Source organism: Rana temporaria, chromosome 4 (genome assembly GCF_905171775.1).
Source record: "Rana temporaria chromosome 4, aRanTem1.1, whole genome shotgun sequence".
In the NCBI taxonomy this organism is placed as follows: Eukaryota; Metazoa; Chordata; class Amphibia; order Anura; family Ranidae; genus Rana; species Rana temporaria.
In genome coordinates, this window is record NC_053492.1 from 144561619 (window position 1) to 144582462 (window position 20844).

Consider the following 20844-nt stretch of genomic DNA (forward strand, 5'->3'; position numbering starts at 1 on the left):
ATTGGCTGCTAGGAGGCGGTCCTAGCAGCCAATCACCAGTTCGCCCAAAAGTCTCCCCGCCCCGTGCTGCTGCGGCTTCACTTGACGAATGTCCCGCCTCCTGCTCTCCGCGCTGAAAAGTTACAGGTAGGAGTGGAGAGGGAGGAAGGGAGGAAAAATATATGGAAATGTTAAGGACAAGGAGTGGGGGCTGTGCTGTGGGGGGAAAAGGGGGGTTATGTGATGGGGAAACTGTGTGCAGGATATGTGATGGGGGTCATGTAAAGGGGGCAATACTTTGTGGGGGGGGGTATGTGATGGGGTCATGTAAAGGGGGCAATACTGTGTGGGGGGATATGTGATGGGGCAATACTGTGTGGGGGGATATGTGATGGGGCAATACTGTGTGGGGGGGATATGTGAAGAAGGGCAATACTGTGTGTGGGGGGATATGTGAAGAAGGGCAATACTGTGTGTGGGGGGATATGTGAAGAAGGGCAATACTGTGTGTGTGGGGATATGTGAAGAAGGGCAATACTGTGTGGGGGGATATGTGGATACAGTGTTATGCAGAGGTGTACTTATAACAATTTTATAGACAAATGATACTATTTACAGTCGCGCGGGGGGCGCAAAATGTTTTCTTCTTCCTAGGGGGGGCATGACAGAAAATAATTGAGAAGCACTGCTTTATATAAACTGTGTGCTCTCTGTTTAGTGGATTACTGTAGGGCGCACCGACCTAGTGTGATACGGTATCACACTAGGTCGGTGCGCCCTCCTTTCTTTTCTCTTTTTTAGCCTTATGAATTCCCATGATTCTGAGGAGGGCTGCAAGACTGTTGAATATACCCTGTAATTGGACCACGTTACCCTATAGCAGGAAATACCAGAGCGCAGGAGAATTTTCTGTTTGCTAGTGGATCACTGTAGCCATTATGTTTTATTATTTTATTTATCTCACTGCAATTTATGGACAGCTCTGTACACAAATCATTAACAGAAAGCAATATACTTTAATAATGGCGTGGCCTGTAATTCCCTTTCCAATTAGTAAAAAATTACAGTTCTGTATATGAGATAAAATTGTTGAAGAAGAAACAAAAACTGTACAACTTTCTGTTTGATGTTGCTTAGGTAAAAATTGGAAGTTTAAACTCAAATCGGTACACTAGAAAAAATATGCAGTACTTAATTTCAAATAATAATAAGATGAATTGGCTATTTTGTACCTTTCCATTGGCAGTATCCTCTATACTCAAGTATCTTGCAGGTAAACAGGCAGAAACAGGAATGAGATGTTCTTGTGACGTGAGCTGTTCGTTCTTAAACAAAGGCAACCAGGCAAACCCAACTGTAGCAAAAGAAGACCAGAAAACATTACTGTGCAGGTTATACACGGCTCACTTAATGGCCACGCTGACTTATGAGGGTCAATGGAACGACAATGGCAAACCCTTTGTGAATCAAAGTATCCACTTCTACATGAAACACATAGCAGTAGGTAATGGTTACAATGTGCAGAAGTTGAATGTAATCCTTCTAAAGATACCTGGAGTTTCCAGAGCCTCTTTCTTTTTGGCATTAGCTTTTGCATTTATGTCACAGGTGACGTGATGAAATGAAAACAGAATGTGATGTTTCTCATGGAGTTGGGTGGGGAGCTCAATTTTCACCTGTAATGTAAAATATTACATCTCTCCTTAGACACTTTACACTGGACACCTAGATATCTTTTATGCATTAGATCAATACAAAGAAAATATATATTTTGGAAGTATGGTCTCTGGGCTATATAGAGGTTATAGAATCACTACATACACATTTCACAGTTCCAAGAAAAAGTCATCTGTACAAATGATATACACTGATGTAACTGTACAAAGATAGTATTATAATTGCACAGAAACTCAATTATACCTGCAATACATTTGCTTGTATTACTATAGTATATATATATATATATATATATATATATATATATATATATATATATATATATATCTAGATCAGAGGTCCGTAACCTTTGCTTACACAAAAGTGAGGTTATATTTAATATGCTTTAAAATAAATTATAAATAAAATACTAAAACCCACTTAGATAATAAATTCACTTTATAAAAAAGATTTTAACTAGATTTTAGCATACTACAGTCTTGAAGACAAGAATTTCTGTGTTAAAATGGACCGATACCAAACAATTACTGTAGTGTTGTGCTGCTTAGACAAATGTATCCCAGATTAGCACACTAAGAGGCAGATCCACAGAGATCTGCACCCGCGCAGCGTATCAGAGATACGTTACGCCGCTGTATCTTACCTGGCTTTAAATCGAATCCTGGAAGAATTTGCGCCGTAAGTTACGGCGGCGTAGTGTATCTCTGGCGGCGGGATTCAAATCAGCGATTAGGGGGCGTGATTCATTTAAATGAAGCGCGTCCCCGCTCCGAATGAACTGCACATGCTCCGTTTCTAAATTTCCCGCCGTGCATTGCGCAAAATGACGTCGCAAGGACGTCATTTTTCAAACTTAGACGTGACTTCTGTCCATCCCGATTCACGGACGACTTACGCAAAAAAAAAAAAAAAAACAAATTTCGACACGGAAACGACGGCCATACTTAACATGGCAAATCTAACTATACGCGACGAAATAGCAGCTTTAACTATACGCCGGAAAAAGCCGACTACAGACGACGTAAAAAAATGCGCCGGCCGCTCGTACGTTCGTGGATCGTCGGAAATAGCTAATTTGCATACCCGACGCAGAAAACGATGTGAACGCCACCCAGCGGACGCCGAAGAATTGCATCTTAGATCCGAAGGCGTACGAAGACGTACACCTGTCGGATCTAACCCAGAAGCCGTCGTATCTTGTTTTGAGGATTCAAAACAACGATACGACGTGGGAAATTTGAAAGTACGCCGGCGTATCAGTAGATACAGCGGCGTACTCGCTCTGTGGATCTACCCCTAATACTTTAAATGTATTTTTACAATGTTTAAAAAATATTTTTTTGAATCTTTCACTATACAACCTAAATCAGTTATATATACTAGATTACTAGATAATCTATAAAAACTTTCTAATATATATATACATCTCTCCTGGCATATCAGTAGCGATCAGTCACTGTAATGGGTGGGTGGGCAAATGTACTGACTTTCTAGTTCCAGTTGGTACTTGTATAATAACTTGCCCTGTATTTCGGAGACTTCCCACACTTTTCAGCAAGAAAGCTGAAGTCTTGTTCAAATACCTAGAACTGACCACTTTTACATGGATTTACAGATGGGACTGACCGATTTAAGCACCCGCACTAGTCAGTATAATGTGAACTCTAAGTGAAATACCTCCTCCTGTACATCTGCCTACCCACAGCCTGAGGCCCCGTACACACCATAGAATCCATCCGCTGAAAAATCTCAGCGGATCGGTTTCAGCGGATAGATTCTATGGTGTGTACATTCCTGCGGATATTTATCCGCGGGAATTTCACGATTCCAGCAGATAAAAATTTGTAGACATATCCGCTTGAATCGATCCCAACGGATTGATCCGCTGGTCTGTACAGACTCACCGGATCAATCCGTCCGAAGGGATCCCCCGCATGCGTCGTAATGATTCGACGCATGCGTGGAATTCCTTATATGACAGCGTCGCGCTCGTCGCCGCGTCATCATCGCGGCAACGGCGCGACACGTCATCGCGAGGGGATTTCGGCGCGGATTTCGATCCTATGGTGAGTACACTCAATCGGATCCAAATCCGCTGAAATCCTCGAGAGGATTTATCCGCGGAAACGGTCCGTTGGACCGTATCCGCGGATAAATCCTCTTGTGTGTACTAGGCCTAACATTCAACGGAAAGAACCCGTGAAATATTTATATGTTTTTAAAAAAAACATTGGGTCCCACAATGGTCAAATGCATGTTGATTTTAATCCTTTGTCAGTTGCATAGGCAGCTTTTTCTCTAAGGCAGACAGGTATTTCATGAACCATCTTTAAATATTTAAATTTAGGCCAGTGGAGTGGGCAGAAGCGCTGTGTAAGTTCATGTAAGGGCAGCCTCAAAGGGTCACTAAAGGAAAACATTTTTTTTGCTGAAATGACTGTTTACAGGGTATAGAGACATAATAGTTAACTGATTCCTTTTAAAAATGATTAAAAATAGAAAAAAAAACAATCATATAATGTACCTGCAGTTTAGTTTCGTTTTTGCTGTTGTTTGCTGGTTATCTGATGTACAGAGACAAAGAGCCAATATAGGGCAGTGAAGGTTTTGCAAAACGAAACTGGATTGGTGCTGAGGGGTTTTAGACACACCTCCTTGATTAGTCACCACAGTGAGAAATCTCCCAGTACTGTGGTGATCAGGAAACAGACAACCAGGAAGTGTCCAGAACAGAGAGGAATTACAGCAACATCAAAGCAAAAACGAACAATGAGGACATGAAACCAGGACTGCAGTAAGGTAAAGGAAGCTATTTAGCTAAAAAAAAAAAAATCCTTTAGTGACCCTTTAATAGCTATGACAGGTTCTCGTTTGTATGAGAAATTACCATGTTATGTGCATACAAATTAATTCTAAGTGTGTTTTTAGTGTCTGAATGGCTTATTATTGTTAAAAAACAGAAGCAAAATAAAAGTAAAGCTGTAAATGTACATGGTTAATAAAATACTGCGACGTGCAATGGTTTATAACAATTGCAGAAAATCAGACTTAAATATGTACAGATTTCCATGGTATGTGAAAATGTACCTCTCTTTCCATTGCAGATACTGGAAAATGCTTTTCTGGAAATTGGCCTAATCTTTTATATATGGAAAAAGCTGCCAAGAAAGCTTGGCCAGTGCTATGGAGGGGTCTTGGCGGGAATCTCTTAACCTGGCAGCTGATTTGTGAAAAAAGACTGTGCGGTTATTAAACCATTTTATAGCAGAGCTGGTAAAATCTCACAGTTTTTTTTTTTTTTTTTCACAAAAACAGATGAGTGGACAGTAAAATTAGAAATGAAAGCACACAAGGCTTTATTTAGTACTGTAAAGCAAAAGGCAAATACATACATTTATCCATAACAACTGTATAGCGAGCATCTCTCATTTGTCTCACTACTCTAAACTACTAACTATATATTTAACATGAACTTAACATATACAATATGTATTAATGTTCATGTATATTATATGTTACAGTATATTCAAATGATACGTGCATGCATGTATGACTGTTGCAGGGACATTATATAGTAAGTTGCTTTGTGGCAGTCACAGATGAATGGTTCTTAGTACACTTTAGTTCTACATGGGGACAGAAGGTATGAAATATATAAACTGATATCATAAACACTGCACCTGCTGTATAGAGCATAAAAAAACGCCATATACAGTAAATAATGGCAGACGTGCAGTTCTTACTGTATAAGCGCAGTTTTATATTTATCAGTGTTGTTCCATGTACACATACTGTATATATCCTCTTGTCAACTGATCAGTCTGTTTCCATCAAGAACTTTCAGCACACATACAGTATGTTATGCAAGCATAGGTACACATTTTCTCTATTGCCTGCTACATTTCAACAGTCATTAACTCTGAGGTGACCTTTAATGTTACACAAATCAGTTTTAAGCTCACTGGGAGAGAAATAGAAAGCTAGCCCTGTGTAGCCCTGCATGTCAATAAACAAAAAGGTATAATTACTGTTTTTGGACACTTTATGCCAGCCCTTAAAATTTAACTCGCCTGCTCGCTTTTTTTACGAGTAAATTTTGAGGGCTGGCGAGTGTGTGCTGTCTGGGAGCAGGGGGGGCGAGCAAGCAGAGGAGAGTCACGCTGCCGCCTGTTTGTTAATAGCGCAGGGAACATTACGGCATCAATTCAATAGCTGTGTTCCCCGCCGTGTGTGTCATATACAGCGCCTCCCCCTTTTCCGGGCACTTTTTTCATAGAGAGATCACCCATCCCAGGATTGGATGGGTGACATGTCTATCAAAGTTTCCCGGACAAGGGGGAGGGGTTGTATATGACGCTCGCGGCGGCAGCTATTTATTTGAAAGCTGTAATGTTCCCCGCGCTATTAACAAACAGGCGGCGGTGGCTCGGCTCTGGCTCCTCTCCTACTCAGCAGCACAGGTAGGCTGTAATGTGGGGGGAACTCCTGGCTGCAATGTGGTGGGGGGAACTCCTGGCTGCAATGTGGTGGGGGGAACTCCTGGCTGCAATGTGGTGGGGGGAACTCCTGGCTGCAATGTGGTGGGGGGAAACTCCTGGCTGCAATGTGGTGAGGGGAACTCCTGGCTGCAATGTGGTGGGGGGAACTCCTGGCTGCAATGTGGTGGGGGGAAACTCCTGGCTGCAATGTGGTGGGGGGAACTCCTGGCTGCAATGTGGTGGGGGGAACTCCTGGCTGCAATGTGGTGGGGGGAACTCCTGGCTGCAATGTGGTGGGGGGAACTCTTGGCTGCAATGTGGTGGGGGGAACTCCTGGCTGCAATGTGGTGGGGGGAACTCCTGGCTGCAATGTGGTGGGGGGAACTCCTGGCTGCAATGTGGTGGGGGAACTCTGGCTGCAATGTGGTGGGGGAACTCTGGCTGCATTGTGGTGGGGGAACTCTGGCTGCAAAATGGGGACATTTTGCTGCACTGGGGACACATGCTGCATTGGTAGACATGGGCAGGCTGCATTTTTGGGCACGGATAAAGTTGTTGTTATTTTTATAACTTATTTCTGCATAAAACATTTAAGTGCCATTTCATGAGATTTATGAGGGCGTGTCTAGGGGTGGGATTGGGGACAGGACATGGTAGGGGTTGGGTGGGGCAACTGGTGGCGAGTACGCCTTGAGGCCTGGCTAGTAGCTCAGGACTTGAAATTTGAGCCCTGCTTTATGCATTTACTGTATGCACTATATTTGAAGTGTATCATTGATCATTTGTGTGAGATATTATTTTTTTACTAGACACTTTCCATTTTTGTTATTTGTATCTCTGCTGCGAAGCAGTCTATACATTTCCCATTTGCCCTCCATACACTTATACTAATAGGTATTTTACCATCAGCCCATGGCTTTCCTTAGTAGTACCATGTTCATTCCATAGGTACATTGTTTCCTCAACAGCGCTGCACTTAATACCTTTTTATATACTACACAATTTGTCCATTGTTGTGCTAGCTGCTTTACTAATTTGGTACTAGCGTGGTATTTTTCCCTTTCTATGTCAATAAACAAGTTAACCCCTTTCTTAAAGCCAGTGTCTCTCCTGTTCTCAATAGAGCTTTTCATGGCAGCATATCTTTCTCTTAAGGCTGGGTTATCTCTTATGCCTTGTACACATGATCAGAATTTCCGATGAAAAAAGTCAGATGGAATTTTTTCATCGGATATTCCGAACGTGTGTGGGCCCCATCTGACTTTTTTCTGTTAGAGTTTAGAAATAGAATGTTTTATTTTTTTCTGATGGAAATTCAGATCGTCTATGTGGAACTCCGACAGAGAAAAAAACACACATGCTCAGAATCAAGTCGACGCATTGAACTTAATTTTTCTCGGTTCGTCGTAGTGTTTTACGTCACCGCGTTTTGGACGGTCGTTATTTGGTCTGACAGTGTGTATGCAAGACAGCTTGAACGGAATTCTGACGGAAAATTTCATTGGATTTTATCCCATCGTAAATTCTGATCGTGTGTACAGGGCATAAGGCTGTGTTTTTCAATTCAAAGCAGTCTCTTTCTCTCTGTCTCTAAAATGCATCCCAGTTTCTGCAAGGTCTTTTTCTACAAAGCAAAACTCTGATCCAAACATTGAGGCACCACACCCAGGGCCAAAATTGTTTCAATGCAACACAGTTATGTTCAGCAACTGGTTTGATAAACTACAAAGCTGACCTTGTAAAACCTCATACACACGATCGGAATTCCATCAGACTTTTCTGTGGATTTCTGTCTGAAGGGCGTTGTCCGTGAACTTGTTCTGCATACACACGGCAGGACTTTTTCAGCCAACTTTCACCAAATCACATGTTTTTTTGTCTCTTTACCGCCACCCTTTGGGCAACTTCTGTTGTTGTCTGATCTTTAGCATTGGTTATGAGCATGCGTGTTTGTACTTTGGACTTTAGTCCGATGGAATTGTGTACACACGATTGGATTAGCCAATGTAGGACATTTGCTGTCGAAAAGTTTGAGAGCATTCACACCGAAAATTTGTTTGATGAAAAAGTGAAAACATTTGTCCTATGGAGTGTACACACAGTCAGATTGTCCGATCAAACAGGTTCGTCGGACATTTGTTGGCAAAAAGTCAGATCGTGTGTATGGGCCTTAAGACAGTTCTATTCTTAGCAAGCACCCGCTTGTCAACATGGTGCTCTTCAGATGTACCACCCTTACTCACCACCCTAAATACAACTTTCCAAGTCAAGGAGAGAAGCCTGTCAAAATGTTGCAGTTACTCCTCGGGCCAACACAACTACTTTCCTTTTATCAACTTTTCAAAAATAAACCATGCTGTGACCTGATGCTACAACTCCATATATCAGGCTTGTTATTTAAGTTGCCCAGTGGCGGTTTATATCCATACATGGGACACCATGCGCATCAGTCAATATATACTGGTTTACCATCATTGGTGACATCCTTTCTGGATGTTTTTCTGCAGACTAAGATATGCAGATGTGTCAGAAGGTCTGATCTATGCATAGTTCAACAGCATTTGAGGAAATGCTTAACAATCCTGTATTAAAAAAAAACTGCTAAATATGTGATACAGACTGACCTCATCATAAAAGTCTGGGTTCTGAGAGTGGTGAAGAATGGTGCTATAGGCTGCTGTCGTAAACAATGGGCCACCAGGCTTCCCATAAATACACTGTAAAAAGAAAAGAAAAGGATATAATGTCATAAATGTGATCCATTCATGAAACAGTCACATAAACGTAACAAACAAATGAACTTCCATAATCTTGTTATGAACAGTGACGTGTGTCTATGAGGTAGCATGTGTCTGTATTTTCCATAAAGTAAATATTGTACTATGTTCAGCCTAGACAAGATCTTTGGGCCAGATTCACGAATATCTGTGGTGGCGTAACGTATCCCCTTTACGTTACACCGCCGCAAGTTTTCAGCGCAAGTGCCTGATTCACCAAGCACTTGCGTATAAACTTACAGCGGTGTAACGTAAAGCCGTCCGGCGCAAGCCCGCCTAATTCAAATGGGGCGTGTACCATATAAATTAGGCGCGTACCCGCGCCGAACGTTCTGTGCATGCTCCATGTGAAAATTTCCCGACGTGCTTTGCGCGAAATTACGGCGCCCCGACGTATTTTTTGAACGGCGACCTGCGTTATGTCGTTTCGTATTCCCGGACGTCTTACACAAAAAAAAATTTAAATTCGACGAGGGAACGACGGCCATACTTAAACATGGCTGTTCTAAATATAAGCCATGAAAAAGAAGGCCTAACTTTGCGATGGGGAAAACCGACGACGTAAGAGATTGCGACGAACGCGCTTATCTTCGTGGATCGCCGTAATCAGCTAATTTGCATACCCGACGCTGGAAAACGACGCAAACTCCACCCAGCGGCCGCCGGAAAATTACACCTAGGATCCAAAGGCGTACGAAGCCATATGCCTGTCGGATCTTAGCCAAAAGCCTTTTTTGTGAATTACAAATAAAGATACGACGCGGCAAATTTGAAAATACGCCAGAGTATCAGTAGATACTCCGGCGTATTTCCTCTGTGAATCTGGCCCTTTGTGCTCAGGAGATATTTTTCACTTAGACATATACAGGCCCATTCCATGCAGAATCCAGCATATTTTCATTAAATAAAAATGTTAAATACAGTTTTTACAGTATGGGGAGTGCTTCCCCTTTTCCATATTGTTACATGTAACATCGATCTTTCTGATGTGTTGCGTTGGAATGCTCTTTGCATATTAAAGCCACTGCTCTCTGTGCCCTGTGGATGTCAGGAGTTTTGAGTTGTGCTCTATCCTGGGAGAGGTTTTAACCATTGCAACATTTATGACCACTCTGAGTATGGGGGTCATAACTTCCTAGAAAATCTTTTGTACACTGTGGGGTGTGCAGCACACTGTCTGTCAGTACGATTGGTTTTCACTGGCACCAGAGATTGCAAGGGATCAGCACAGTTTTGCAAAGTATTTGCATGGAAATTTTAATTTGAATGGACTTCACTTTGCACTTTTTTTGTACACTATCACTTTATTTATGTTTGCCATATAGTATTTTCACACATTGTCTGTAACAAATACAAAATTGTCTTCATTTGTGTACTTTTTGTTGCACTCATATGGATTATTGCATATTTGCTACATAGAACCACATCTTGCAGTTTATTATTTGTATATCTTGTATCAGGATATAATGTAGGCTACTTTGCTACATGCTGAAGCTTCTAAGACCTAAGTACAGATTATATGTTTTTATATATTAGATATAAATACAACTTCTTTACTTTTTTCAAATGTTTTTAAATAATTTGTTCACTTTTTACAAATCTTTATTTGCATGTAGTATTGTACAAAATAATATACCAGCTGATTATATCTAATTACAATCAGTAAGATCATTTTGGCTAAAAGAACAGGGTAAAATCTCCACATGGTGAGACATCTCATGTAAAAGCAAGTTAATAATTAATAGGTCTGCACAGGCAGCAAAACATGTAATCTGAGGTTTCAGCAGTCGAGAGCAGAAAAGAAAAAACCTTACTACAGACACAGTGATAAAAACCTCACCAATATTCTAACGCCTCCAAACCTTTAAAAAAAGCATTTAAGTGATCATTTAATCAGTTTAAGCACACTGACTGGCCATTTCCCTTACTAAGGAACCATTGCTCCCAACATGGCATGTGACACCATGATCATAAACATCAACTGCATATCCAGAATCACACAACCATAGAACAGGGGTGACATACCTCTCTCTGTAGATCTACTATTATGCCTCATACACGCTCGGGTTTTTCGACGGGAAAATCTCGAGGTAGAGCTTTTGGCCGGGAATCCCAGCTGTGTGTGTGTTCCCTCGCAGTTTTTCAGACAGGAAAACTGCCAAACCCGCCGGCAAAAACAGAGAACTAGCTCTCTTTTATCCGTCGGGATTCCCAACAAACTTTTTCCCGTCGGAAATCCTGAGCGTGTGTAGGATGCATTAGTAGTTAGCGTATGCTAAAGGTACAGAACTTCTCTCCAATGGCTAGGGTAATCCAAGTTAAAATGGAACCTTAAAGGGGTTGTAAAGTTAAAAAAAAATCCCTAAATAGCTTCCTTTACCTTAGTGCAGTCCTCCTTCACTTACCTCATCCTTCGATTTTGCTTTTAAATGTCCTTATTTCTTCTGAGAAATCCTCACTTCCTGTTCTTTTGTCTGTAACTTCACACAGTAATGCGAGGATTTCTCCCTGGTGTGGAAAAAACCTCTTGAGCGTGGAGGGGGCGAACAGGAGTGTTAGGATGCCCACTAACACACAGCTCCTTTCTCCATCTGCAAAAAAGAGAGTGTCCTGACTTGCCTGCTCGCCCCCTCCCCCTCAAGAGGCTTTCTCCACACCAGGGAGAAATCCTTGCATTACTGTGTGAAGTTACACACAGAAGAACAGGAAGTGAGGATTTCTCAGAAGAAATAAGGACATTTAAAAGCAAAATCGAAGGATGAGGTAAGTGAAGGAGGACTGCACTAGGGTAAAGGAAGCTATTTAGGGATTTTTTTTTACCTTTACAACCCCTTTAAAGCAGGCATCTAGAGGGCCCCCAAACATACTTAATTTTAGTCTCCAAGATGCCCCAGAGCCAAGAACTCTAAACATGCAAATATGGACTACCCAGACAAAAATTCAGAGCTGATTTCCTCCAATCTAATGGTCAAAAAGGTTGCAGAAAGGGTTTGAGGCCCCAGGCTCAAGGAATCCAGTGACTTTTTTTGAGGCTAAAGCAAAGCAAGCACATTGATTTTGGCATTCTCCAATGTCAGAAGTGCTAAATATTACCTTTCACCTCCCAGGATGTCCTTAATTTCCCTGATTCTCACCCTCTTAAGTTTACCCATACACATACTAAAAAAAAGTGACTTTTATCATACAACAAATTTTGGTTAACAGGAAACAAAGAACAGAACATTTTATTTTCAATACGTCACCTTTAAGGGTTGGCTTCCTTCTTCATCAGAGCTCTTAAACTCAATACACACCATTATGTTCCTTGCCTGCAAGAAGATTAAGGTAAATTATGAATGATTTGATTTGCTATAGATGTAAAGAAAACAAATCTCTGCAATAACTGAAACAAATCCAAATCCATGACTCAGTTTTACTTCATTACAAGACAGAATACAATGATTTCAAAATGGACATTATACTCCCTCATGTAAGGTTGGTCATGGTCATAGATGGTCAGATGTCTAATTAATGACTGGAATGAAGAGTACTGCCTGAATGTAATCTCAGCATATGTTCTATCCAACTTGGCTGACATGTGAATGTGTCACTAAGCTAAACTACTTATTTCTCTTCTGTCATAGAAAATGAAATGTTTGTCACCTACTCGCATACTGGAAACAAACTGGAAAGTCTCTGTTTTCAATCTTGAGAATATTCATACTATATTTTGGCTTCATGACAAATATGATGAATTAAAAAAAAATCTATCAGCACTAAACAAATCAATTTGTAAGCATGCATTATTTTTTTAAATGTGAATGTCAACTGTTCCAAATGGAGCTGTATTTCTGAGTAAGTGAAGCATTTAATGAGCCTTTATAGCATCATGAAAACTTTGGCTAGCCATGAGTAGCCACCTGTGCACTGATCTTTTTCAGTCTGTTGGGCACCATCAGCACAGAACAGACTGTTCTGATCATCGATGTGAGGTGCCACAGCAGGGACTTCACTAAAGGATGGAGTCCAAAGAGGCATGCTTTCAGGTCATGTTCTTTTGGATATATAAAGGACAAAAAGTCTTTCCTAGGAAATATGTTTGTCTAAGTAATTACCATTTGCATTAATAACCCTGGGTAAGAAAGCATTGAATGAGATTTTGCTGACAGGAGACATGCCTCTTAAACAGATACTTTTGACAATATTGAAGCAGTATTAAACCCAAAGCAAACATTTATTGTATTGCTGCTTACCAATTCTCAGGCCTCGTACACACGACCGAGTTTCTCGTCAAAAACCAGCAAGAAACTTGCTGGGATTTTTTTTTCGCAGAGCAAACCGGTCGTGTGTACATTTTTCGATGAGAAAACTGTCGAGGATCCCGTCGAGCCAAAAAGAGAGCATGTCTTCTTTTTCTTCAATGGGAATGGAGAAACTTGCCTTATCGAGTTCCTCGACAGCCTAAAAAGGAACTTGACGAGGAAAACGATGTGTTTCGCCCGTCGAGTTCCTCGGTCGTGTGTACGAGGCTTTAGATGTGATGGCTGTATTTGTTTCTTTTTAACCACTTAACCCCCGGACCATATTGCTGGTCAAAGACCAGAGTACTTTTTGCGATTTGGCACTGTGTCGCTTTAACTGACAATTGCGCGGTCATGCGACGTGGCTCCCAAACAAAATTGGCGTCCTTTTTTTCCCACAAATAGAGCTGTCTTTTGGTGGAATTTGATCACCTCTGCAGTTTTTAGTTTTTGCGCTATAAACAAAAATAGAGCGACAATTCTGAAAAAAATGAATATTTTTTATTTTTTGCTGTAATAAATATCCCCCAAAAATATATAAAAAAAGTTTTTTTTCTCCTCAGTTTAGGTCGATATGTATTCTTCTACATATTTTTCGTTAAAAAAATCGCAATAAGCGTTTATTCATTGGTTTGCGCAAAAGTTATAGCCTTTACAAAATAGGGGGTATTTTTATGGCATTTTTATTAATATTTTTTTTTTACTAGTAATGGCGGCGATCAGCGATTTTTGCATTATGGCGGACACTTCGGACACTTTTGACAATTTTTTGGGACCATTGGCATTTTTATAGCGATCAGTGCTATAAAAATGCATGGATTACTATAAAAATGCCACTGGCAGTGAAGGGGTTAACACTAGGGGGCGGGGAAGGGGTTAAGTATGTCCCTGGCTGTGTTCTTACTGTGGGGGGGGGGGGGGGCCTCACTAGGGAAAATCACTGATCTTCTGTTCATACATTGTATGAACAGAGGATTAGCATTTCCCCCCCTGACAGGACCGGGAGCTGTGTGTTTACACACACAGCTCCCGGTCCCCGCATTGTAACGAGCGATCGCGCCCACCGGGCACAGGAGTTGGGGGCGAGCGGGTGGCGCGCACGCGTGCCTCCGGCGGCGCACTCACGCCCCTAGTTGCCTGCGAGAGAGCCGACGTAGAGCTACGGGCTCTCGTGCAGGAGAGCCAACCTGCCGCCGTAGAATGACGGCGGCAGGTCGGCAAGTAGTTAAAGCTTTCAGAAGGTGTGTTACTGGCCAAATCACCAGGTAAAAACAGAGAAAAAAGAGCCCAAAGAAAGAAAACAAATGCAGCCACCACATCTCATAAATTGGTAAGCTGCAATATATTACATTTATGTTTTGGGTTTAATACTGCTTTAACTACATTTCAAGGAACGTAATTGTGAAAAAACAAGCACATACATTGTACCATAGACCCATTCTAAACAGTGAAAATCTGAGAAAAACAGACATCTGGCTACACTGAATTTTAACCACTTTTTACCCCCCTTCATGACCAGGCCATTGTTTGCGATATGGCACTGCGTTATTTTAACTGACAATTACGCGGCCGTGAGACACTGTACCCAAATAACATTTTTGACAAATTTTTCCCCACAAATAGAGATTTCTTTTGGTGGTATTTGATCACCTCTGAAGTTTTTATTTTTGGCACTATAAACAAAAAAAAGCAGACATTTTTGAAAAAAAATGTATATTTTTTACTTTATGCTTTAAAACATACTCAATAATGAAAACAAAAAAAAAAAGTTTAGGCCAATGTGTATTCTGCTTTATATTTTTTGAAAAAATCACAATAAGTGTATATTGATTGGTTTGTGCAAAAGTTATAGTGTCTGCAAACTATGGCATATACAGTACATATATATATATATATATATATATATATATATATATATATATTTTTTTTTTTATTAATATCTTTTTACTAGTATTGTCGGTGAGCAGCAACTTATAGTGGGACTGAAATCTTGCGGCAGACGTTTTGGACAACTAACTCACACTTGAGATACTTTTTGGGGACCAGTGAAACTAATAGAGTGATCAGTGCTGTCACTGTACTAATGACAAAGGGGTTAACAAAGGGGTTAACATCAGGGGCGATCAAAGGGTTACCTGTGTGCTTGGTTGTGCTTACTCACTATGGAGGAGGTGCTTTGACTAGGGGAAGGCGAAGATCTGTGTTCCTGTGTTTCGTCAGATTAGGTGACCCATCATATTTTGTAACCAAAGTGGTGTTCCGTCGCCCCCATCTTGCTACACCCTGCACTCATCCACAGTAAGGATACAGTGATAAAGTGGCAAGCGGACGTCTTGTTATATCCACTGGAGTCATGCATTTCACACTTATTTTTAACAGTAAACTCAGCTTATATGGTAAAATACAGCATTTTTAATCCGTTAGACTGTTTTGATGTTGATTTTTCATAGCAGCGGTGTTCTGTTTTGATTAGAAACCCAGTGAGATCAGCAGTCTTGCCGCTGCTTTTAAAATTAAAATTAAAAATAAAATTTAAAACATCTAAACAGTCAGAAGGATTTTTAAATACTGTATTTCACTGTATAAGCTCAGTTTACTGTTAAAAATAAGTGTGAAATGCATAACTTCAGTAAGTGTAACAAGATGTCCCCTTTCCCCTTCTTAGTGTATCCTTACTGCGGACAAGTGCAGGGTGTAGCAAGATGGAGGCAATGGAACCTCACTTCCGGTTCAAAATGTGATGGGTCGCCTAACCTTAACGAAACACCTGCTTTGCAGAGACACAGAATCAGTGCCTTCTCTTCTGACAGAATAACATTCTGGCGGACCCGCGGCTGGGCTCCCGTTGTGCATAATCACAGTAGGACCGTGTCACTGGCGGCATATGCGCCCCAGACCAGAAGTGTCAAATCACGTACTAGGTCCATAATCTGGTGCAGAGCAGTCGCCCTGCCACAGTATATGGGCGGTCGGTAAGTGGTTAAACCTGTAAGGCTAGTTCATAGTGTGGTTTCAAATGCCACATGAGTCACTCAGAATTGCGTAAAAAAAGGAAATTACATTGTTTTAATGGTGACCCCAGAGTGATTTTGGAAAACGTTTCTGTTCAGTGATGCAACAAGGGGTACAGGGATTCAACACAATGGGAATTCTGCTGGAGTTTCTACTTGTGGGTGCAGCTCGGCAAGAGTGCGATGATTCTTTTTTTTCCTTTTTAAAATATTTTATTTTCAGAAAATAAATATTACAATTCAGTACATTATGGTACATCTCGTTATGAATAGATGACCTCTTAGAATAAATACTACTATTTTGTAGATAAATAAAGACACATCGATAGATAGATGTGGTTTTAGAATGTTAAATAATTATTATGAGGAATTTAAATAAGAGAAGTTTCTCCTATATAGGCCAATTGATAAACAAAGACATTTCTGTCCTCCTGGTGCTCCTTATCGGGAACTAACTGCACCAGGGGAGGAAACCTCTCACCATACTTGTAGTTTTACTTAAAGATCCCCGGAATAGCCAGGGTAAAAGAGATATGTCTTATTATCTATGAAAGAGGATATTTTATCTAATGTTTCTATGTATAATCACAAAGTAAAAAAAATGGGGGAGATAGGTCTCCATCAGAACATCACCAGAAATCCCTATAGGAGGGATAAAATAAAAAGAATAGGGGAAAAGTATGAGAGAAAAAGGAAAGAAGGGTTAGGGATGGGGGGGGGGGGGGGGGTAGATAGGAAACGTGCCTAACTTAGTTATGTAGGAACCAGAGGAACACCTATGCTAAGAGAGATTCCTACATATCTAGCCCAAGGTTCCCAAAGGTTTTCGAATGTCAGAAAAGTATCAGTTATAATACTAGCCTCCCTGGTGGTATGATTCTGTCTGGAATTACGTACCAAAAGCGGTACAATTATTTGCAAGGAAATTTGGCGTTTTATACTGTAGGCCTGCAATTCTTAGGAATAACTCATTTAAATCTGACCAAACAAGAGTCTAGTAAGCATCCCGGGTATGATTTTTTTTTTAAAAACAAAATTATAAATTATAATATAATAAATAATTATAAATAATTATAACAAATAATAATATAATTATAATAAAAATTATTCAATAATGTAATCAACTCAAAATCACTGAAATTTGCTCAGTTGCAGAATTGTCGCTGTCATTATATTTATTTTTTAATGACGAATTTCCCCACAAATCGCTATCGCACAATTCTGCAAGTGATTATAATTTATTATCGCTGTTTTCTAGCTGCTCTAAAACCATTTTTGACATAAAGGGACACTTTTGGTTGCTATGGACAATCTACAGTTTGCAGGCAGAAAGAACAGTTTTTATTATATAAAAGAACATGTAGGACACTGGGCAGACCACTAGGGACAAGGGGGGGTGTGTATTTTTTACATACAGTACTGTAATCTATAAGATTACAGTATACTGTATGTATTGTGTTTGTTTACCTTTTTGAATTTGGCGCTGTTCTCCGCCCCTGTGCGTCGTAACGTCGCAGGGAACGGAGATCGGCGGCACACAGGGACACTGTGAATCGAGCGAGGTCCCGCTCGCTCACACCGCGGGGTGGCATCGCTGGATCCAGGGACAAGGTAAGTAAACCAAGCCTGTGGATTCAGCGAGAAGGTAAGCCGCGCCGCTGCACGCTCTGCACATCTACTCCGAGCGTGACTCGGGGATACCGATCCTGGCATGAAAAAAACACCCCGAGTCACGCTCGGGGATACCGCCAAGGAGGCTAGCTAGCTTTTCTTGAGTCATTATATATATTTTTGGCTTCCAAGAAAGAAGGTTTGAGCAATGATTCTTTATTGATCAGACACACTTATAAAGATTGCACTTTTAAAGTCTTTTTTTACATTTTATTTGCCTTTTTTAGTGCCAGATTCCATTTATTGTAATTATAACACAGATCTGGGCAATTCACACATATGAATTGGTAAGTGGGACAGCCCTCCTATTAAAGCACCAATAAAATAAAAGGAGGGAGCATTGCATGAAACACACATATAATGACAATCAGGGCTTTTGCCCGGCCAAATCACATAGGAATTTCGATTGAATTCCATCGGAGAAAAATAGAAGTAGCAATAGGAGGAAGGAGATGGACAGCCGCACTCCGAAATAACTTTTCAAAAAAGTTGTCTTTTATTTTCAAGCAGGAACATGCATAATCACCACAACCATAAACCAGGACAGCCGACTAGTTTCGCACTCTTGCTAGTGCTTAATCATGGCTGATGGTGCGGCTGTCCATCTCCTTCCTCCTATTGCTACTGCTACGTGCATTGCCAGCACCTTGGTAATCCGACCGTCCCTGATTGTCTATAGGGCTCACCTGGAGCGGTGAAAATTTTCTTCTGGAGAAAAATAGAACATGTTCTATATCTAAACTCCGATGGAATTCATCTGAATTTCCGATGAAAAAACTCTGATGGGGCTACACACGATCAGGGATCTCCAAACCACGGCCCTCCAGCTGTTGCAGAACTGCAGGTCCCATGAGGCATTGGAAAACTCTGACATTTACAGACATGATGGGAATTGTAGTTCCTGAACAGCTGGAGGGCCATAGTTTGGAGACCCCTGGTCTAGATTTTTCCACATATGACATCATACCTTGTTAAAGCATTTTTGGCTGTCATACTTGAGGTGCCTGGGGTAAATGTATATTTGGTTCTTGTAAGATCTGTAAGGCTGACAGTACTTGGTTGATGACTGTACAAACTCTTCAACTTCCACAGTGGGCAGACATTTCTCTGGTTCGCTAAATGGCTTAACTGGAACTAAAGATGAGGTAAGACAATCTGAAAAACAGTGATGTAAATCATAGTGGGGTATATGCCAGCTTTATAACATCTCACAGATCAACTGTCAACACTGTTACAAAAGACTTCATTTATCAAGGGTTTGAAATAAGAACCACCTTCGCCTAGAGAGTAATGAAACAGATTCAGGACTGTACTAGAAATGCCAGCTGGAGAATGGAAGTCTGCAAATGATTGGATTCTCAGACCCATCTTTTTACAGACAGTTTCAGATATAAAGCTCAGTCTTCAGAAATATATGAAATGCACATTCCGCACACATACTTTATGCACAAATATATATATATATATATATATATATATATATATATATATATATATATATATATATATATATATATATATATATATATATAAAACAAAGATGATAAAGAAAATGTATTGTTGCCAACTGAAACCAATAAGTTTTAAATTCTAATTTCTACAGTGCAAAGTTGAAATTAAAGCAGATGTTCTGGTTCATTGCTATGGGCATTCCCAATGGCATGCTTTTTATGCATCAGCCCTATAATGACTGATGTTTGATGACAAGTATTTATTGATAATGGAATTCCATAATTTTTTAAATAATTGCATGGTTATACCTAGGGAAATTATTTTTAGATAAGAGATCATCCATATACTGTAGGGATTTCCTTTCATGGAGTCCTCCAGCTCACAGGGGTTGATTTACTAAAAATGCAGAGTACAATATCTGGTGCAGCTGTGCATAGAAACCAATCAGCTTTCAGGTTCACACTAATGCGGTATGGGATTGGCAGCAATTCCTGTGCATTCCCTCCCCCACACCACAACTGCTGCGGGTGTCAATTTTAAGTTAACAACACTGCAAAAACAGTTTGCAAAACACAGTGTGATTGGCTGAATCAGATTGAATGGGTGTTCAGTACATTGGTGCGCAGACTTCATTCAGCCCTTACCTGCACCTACGGCTGTACTATGAAAATGCACCACTGATTGACTCTGTTTTAGCGAATCTAGCCATCCATCCATCACATGTATACCCCACATCACAACCGGCCCTGTACTACCTTTGAAGTCTTAGACTGGCCAACTGGGATTAAAACCACATTATACTCCATCTGCAGCCATTTGCACCATTGCCTTTTTCATTAAATTATCGGACTGGACGAGTGTGTGGTGGATGTGTGGTCTGTGTAGGTGTCTGCAGCTGCTTTCTTGTCTGGTTTTGACAACGTTGCTATTTTATTCTTTTATGTCAAAAGGTTTTTTGCAGATTTCAGGTTTTATTTTTATCTGATATACCTTAATAAAGCAGTTTATAATTGACTGGTTGATCCTCTTTGAAGATTACTTTGTGGACCTTTAGTCTTTCTTAAATCACGCTACCATCCACTCCCTGTATTATCTATATGGTGGTGAGTAGACTTTGTATGGAGCGATGGTGCATAAGATAAAGTTTGAGGTATCTGATTCCTTATAATCCTCTAAATCTCCAGCTGAGGTGATGACAGTGAGTTTTATCTTTTTCTTTATGCACAATTGAAAAAGCTGAATTAGTAGCAGTTCGGCTACTACACCAGATTTAGCATGCTTCACTTTTAGTGAATGAACCCCTGAGGCCTCGTACACACGACCGAGTTTCTCGGCAAAACCAGCAAGAAACTTGCTGGGAGATATTTTTTTGCAGAGGAAACCGGTCATGTGTACATTTTCGTCAAGGAAGCTGTTGAGAAACTCGACGAGCCAACAAGAAAGCATGTTCTCTATTTCCTTGACGGGAATGGAGAAAATTGGCTTGTCGAGTTCCTCGACAGCCTAACAAGGGACTCGA

The 20844-nt window shown here is 40.6% G+C and overlaps 1 protein-coding gene across 13 annotated transcripts in view; it reads right to left on the reverse strand.

Moving 5' to 3' along the window:
- The window catches only part of DOCK10 (dedicator of cytokinesis 10), a 433376-nt gene that overhangs the window by 157086 nt on the left and 255446 nt on the right, over positions 1–20844 (reverse strand). For all 13 annotated transcript variants that reach the window (XM_040349133.1, XM_040349131.1, XM_040349129.1 and 10 more), the window contains 5 exons: positions 18841–19028; positions 12154–12219; positions 8759–8851; positions 1532–1655; positions 1212–1333 (listed from right to left, as the gene is read on the reverse strand). In XM_040349133.1, the coding sequence (XP_040205067.1) occupies positions 1212–1333; positions 1532–1655; positions 8759–8851; positions 12154–12219; positions 18841–19028 (593 nt within the window). The remainder of the gene's footprint in view (positions 1–1211; positions 1334–1531; positions 1656–8758; positions 8852–12153; positions 12220–18840; positions 19029–20844) is intronic.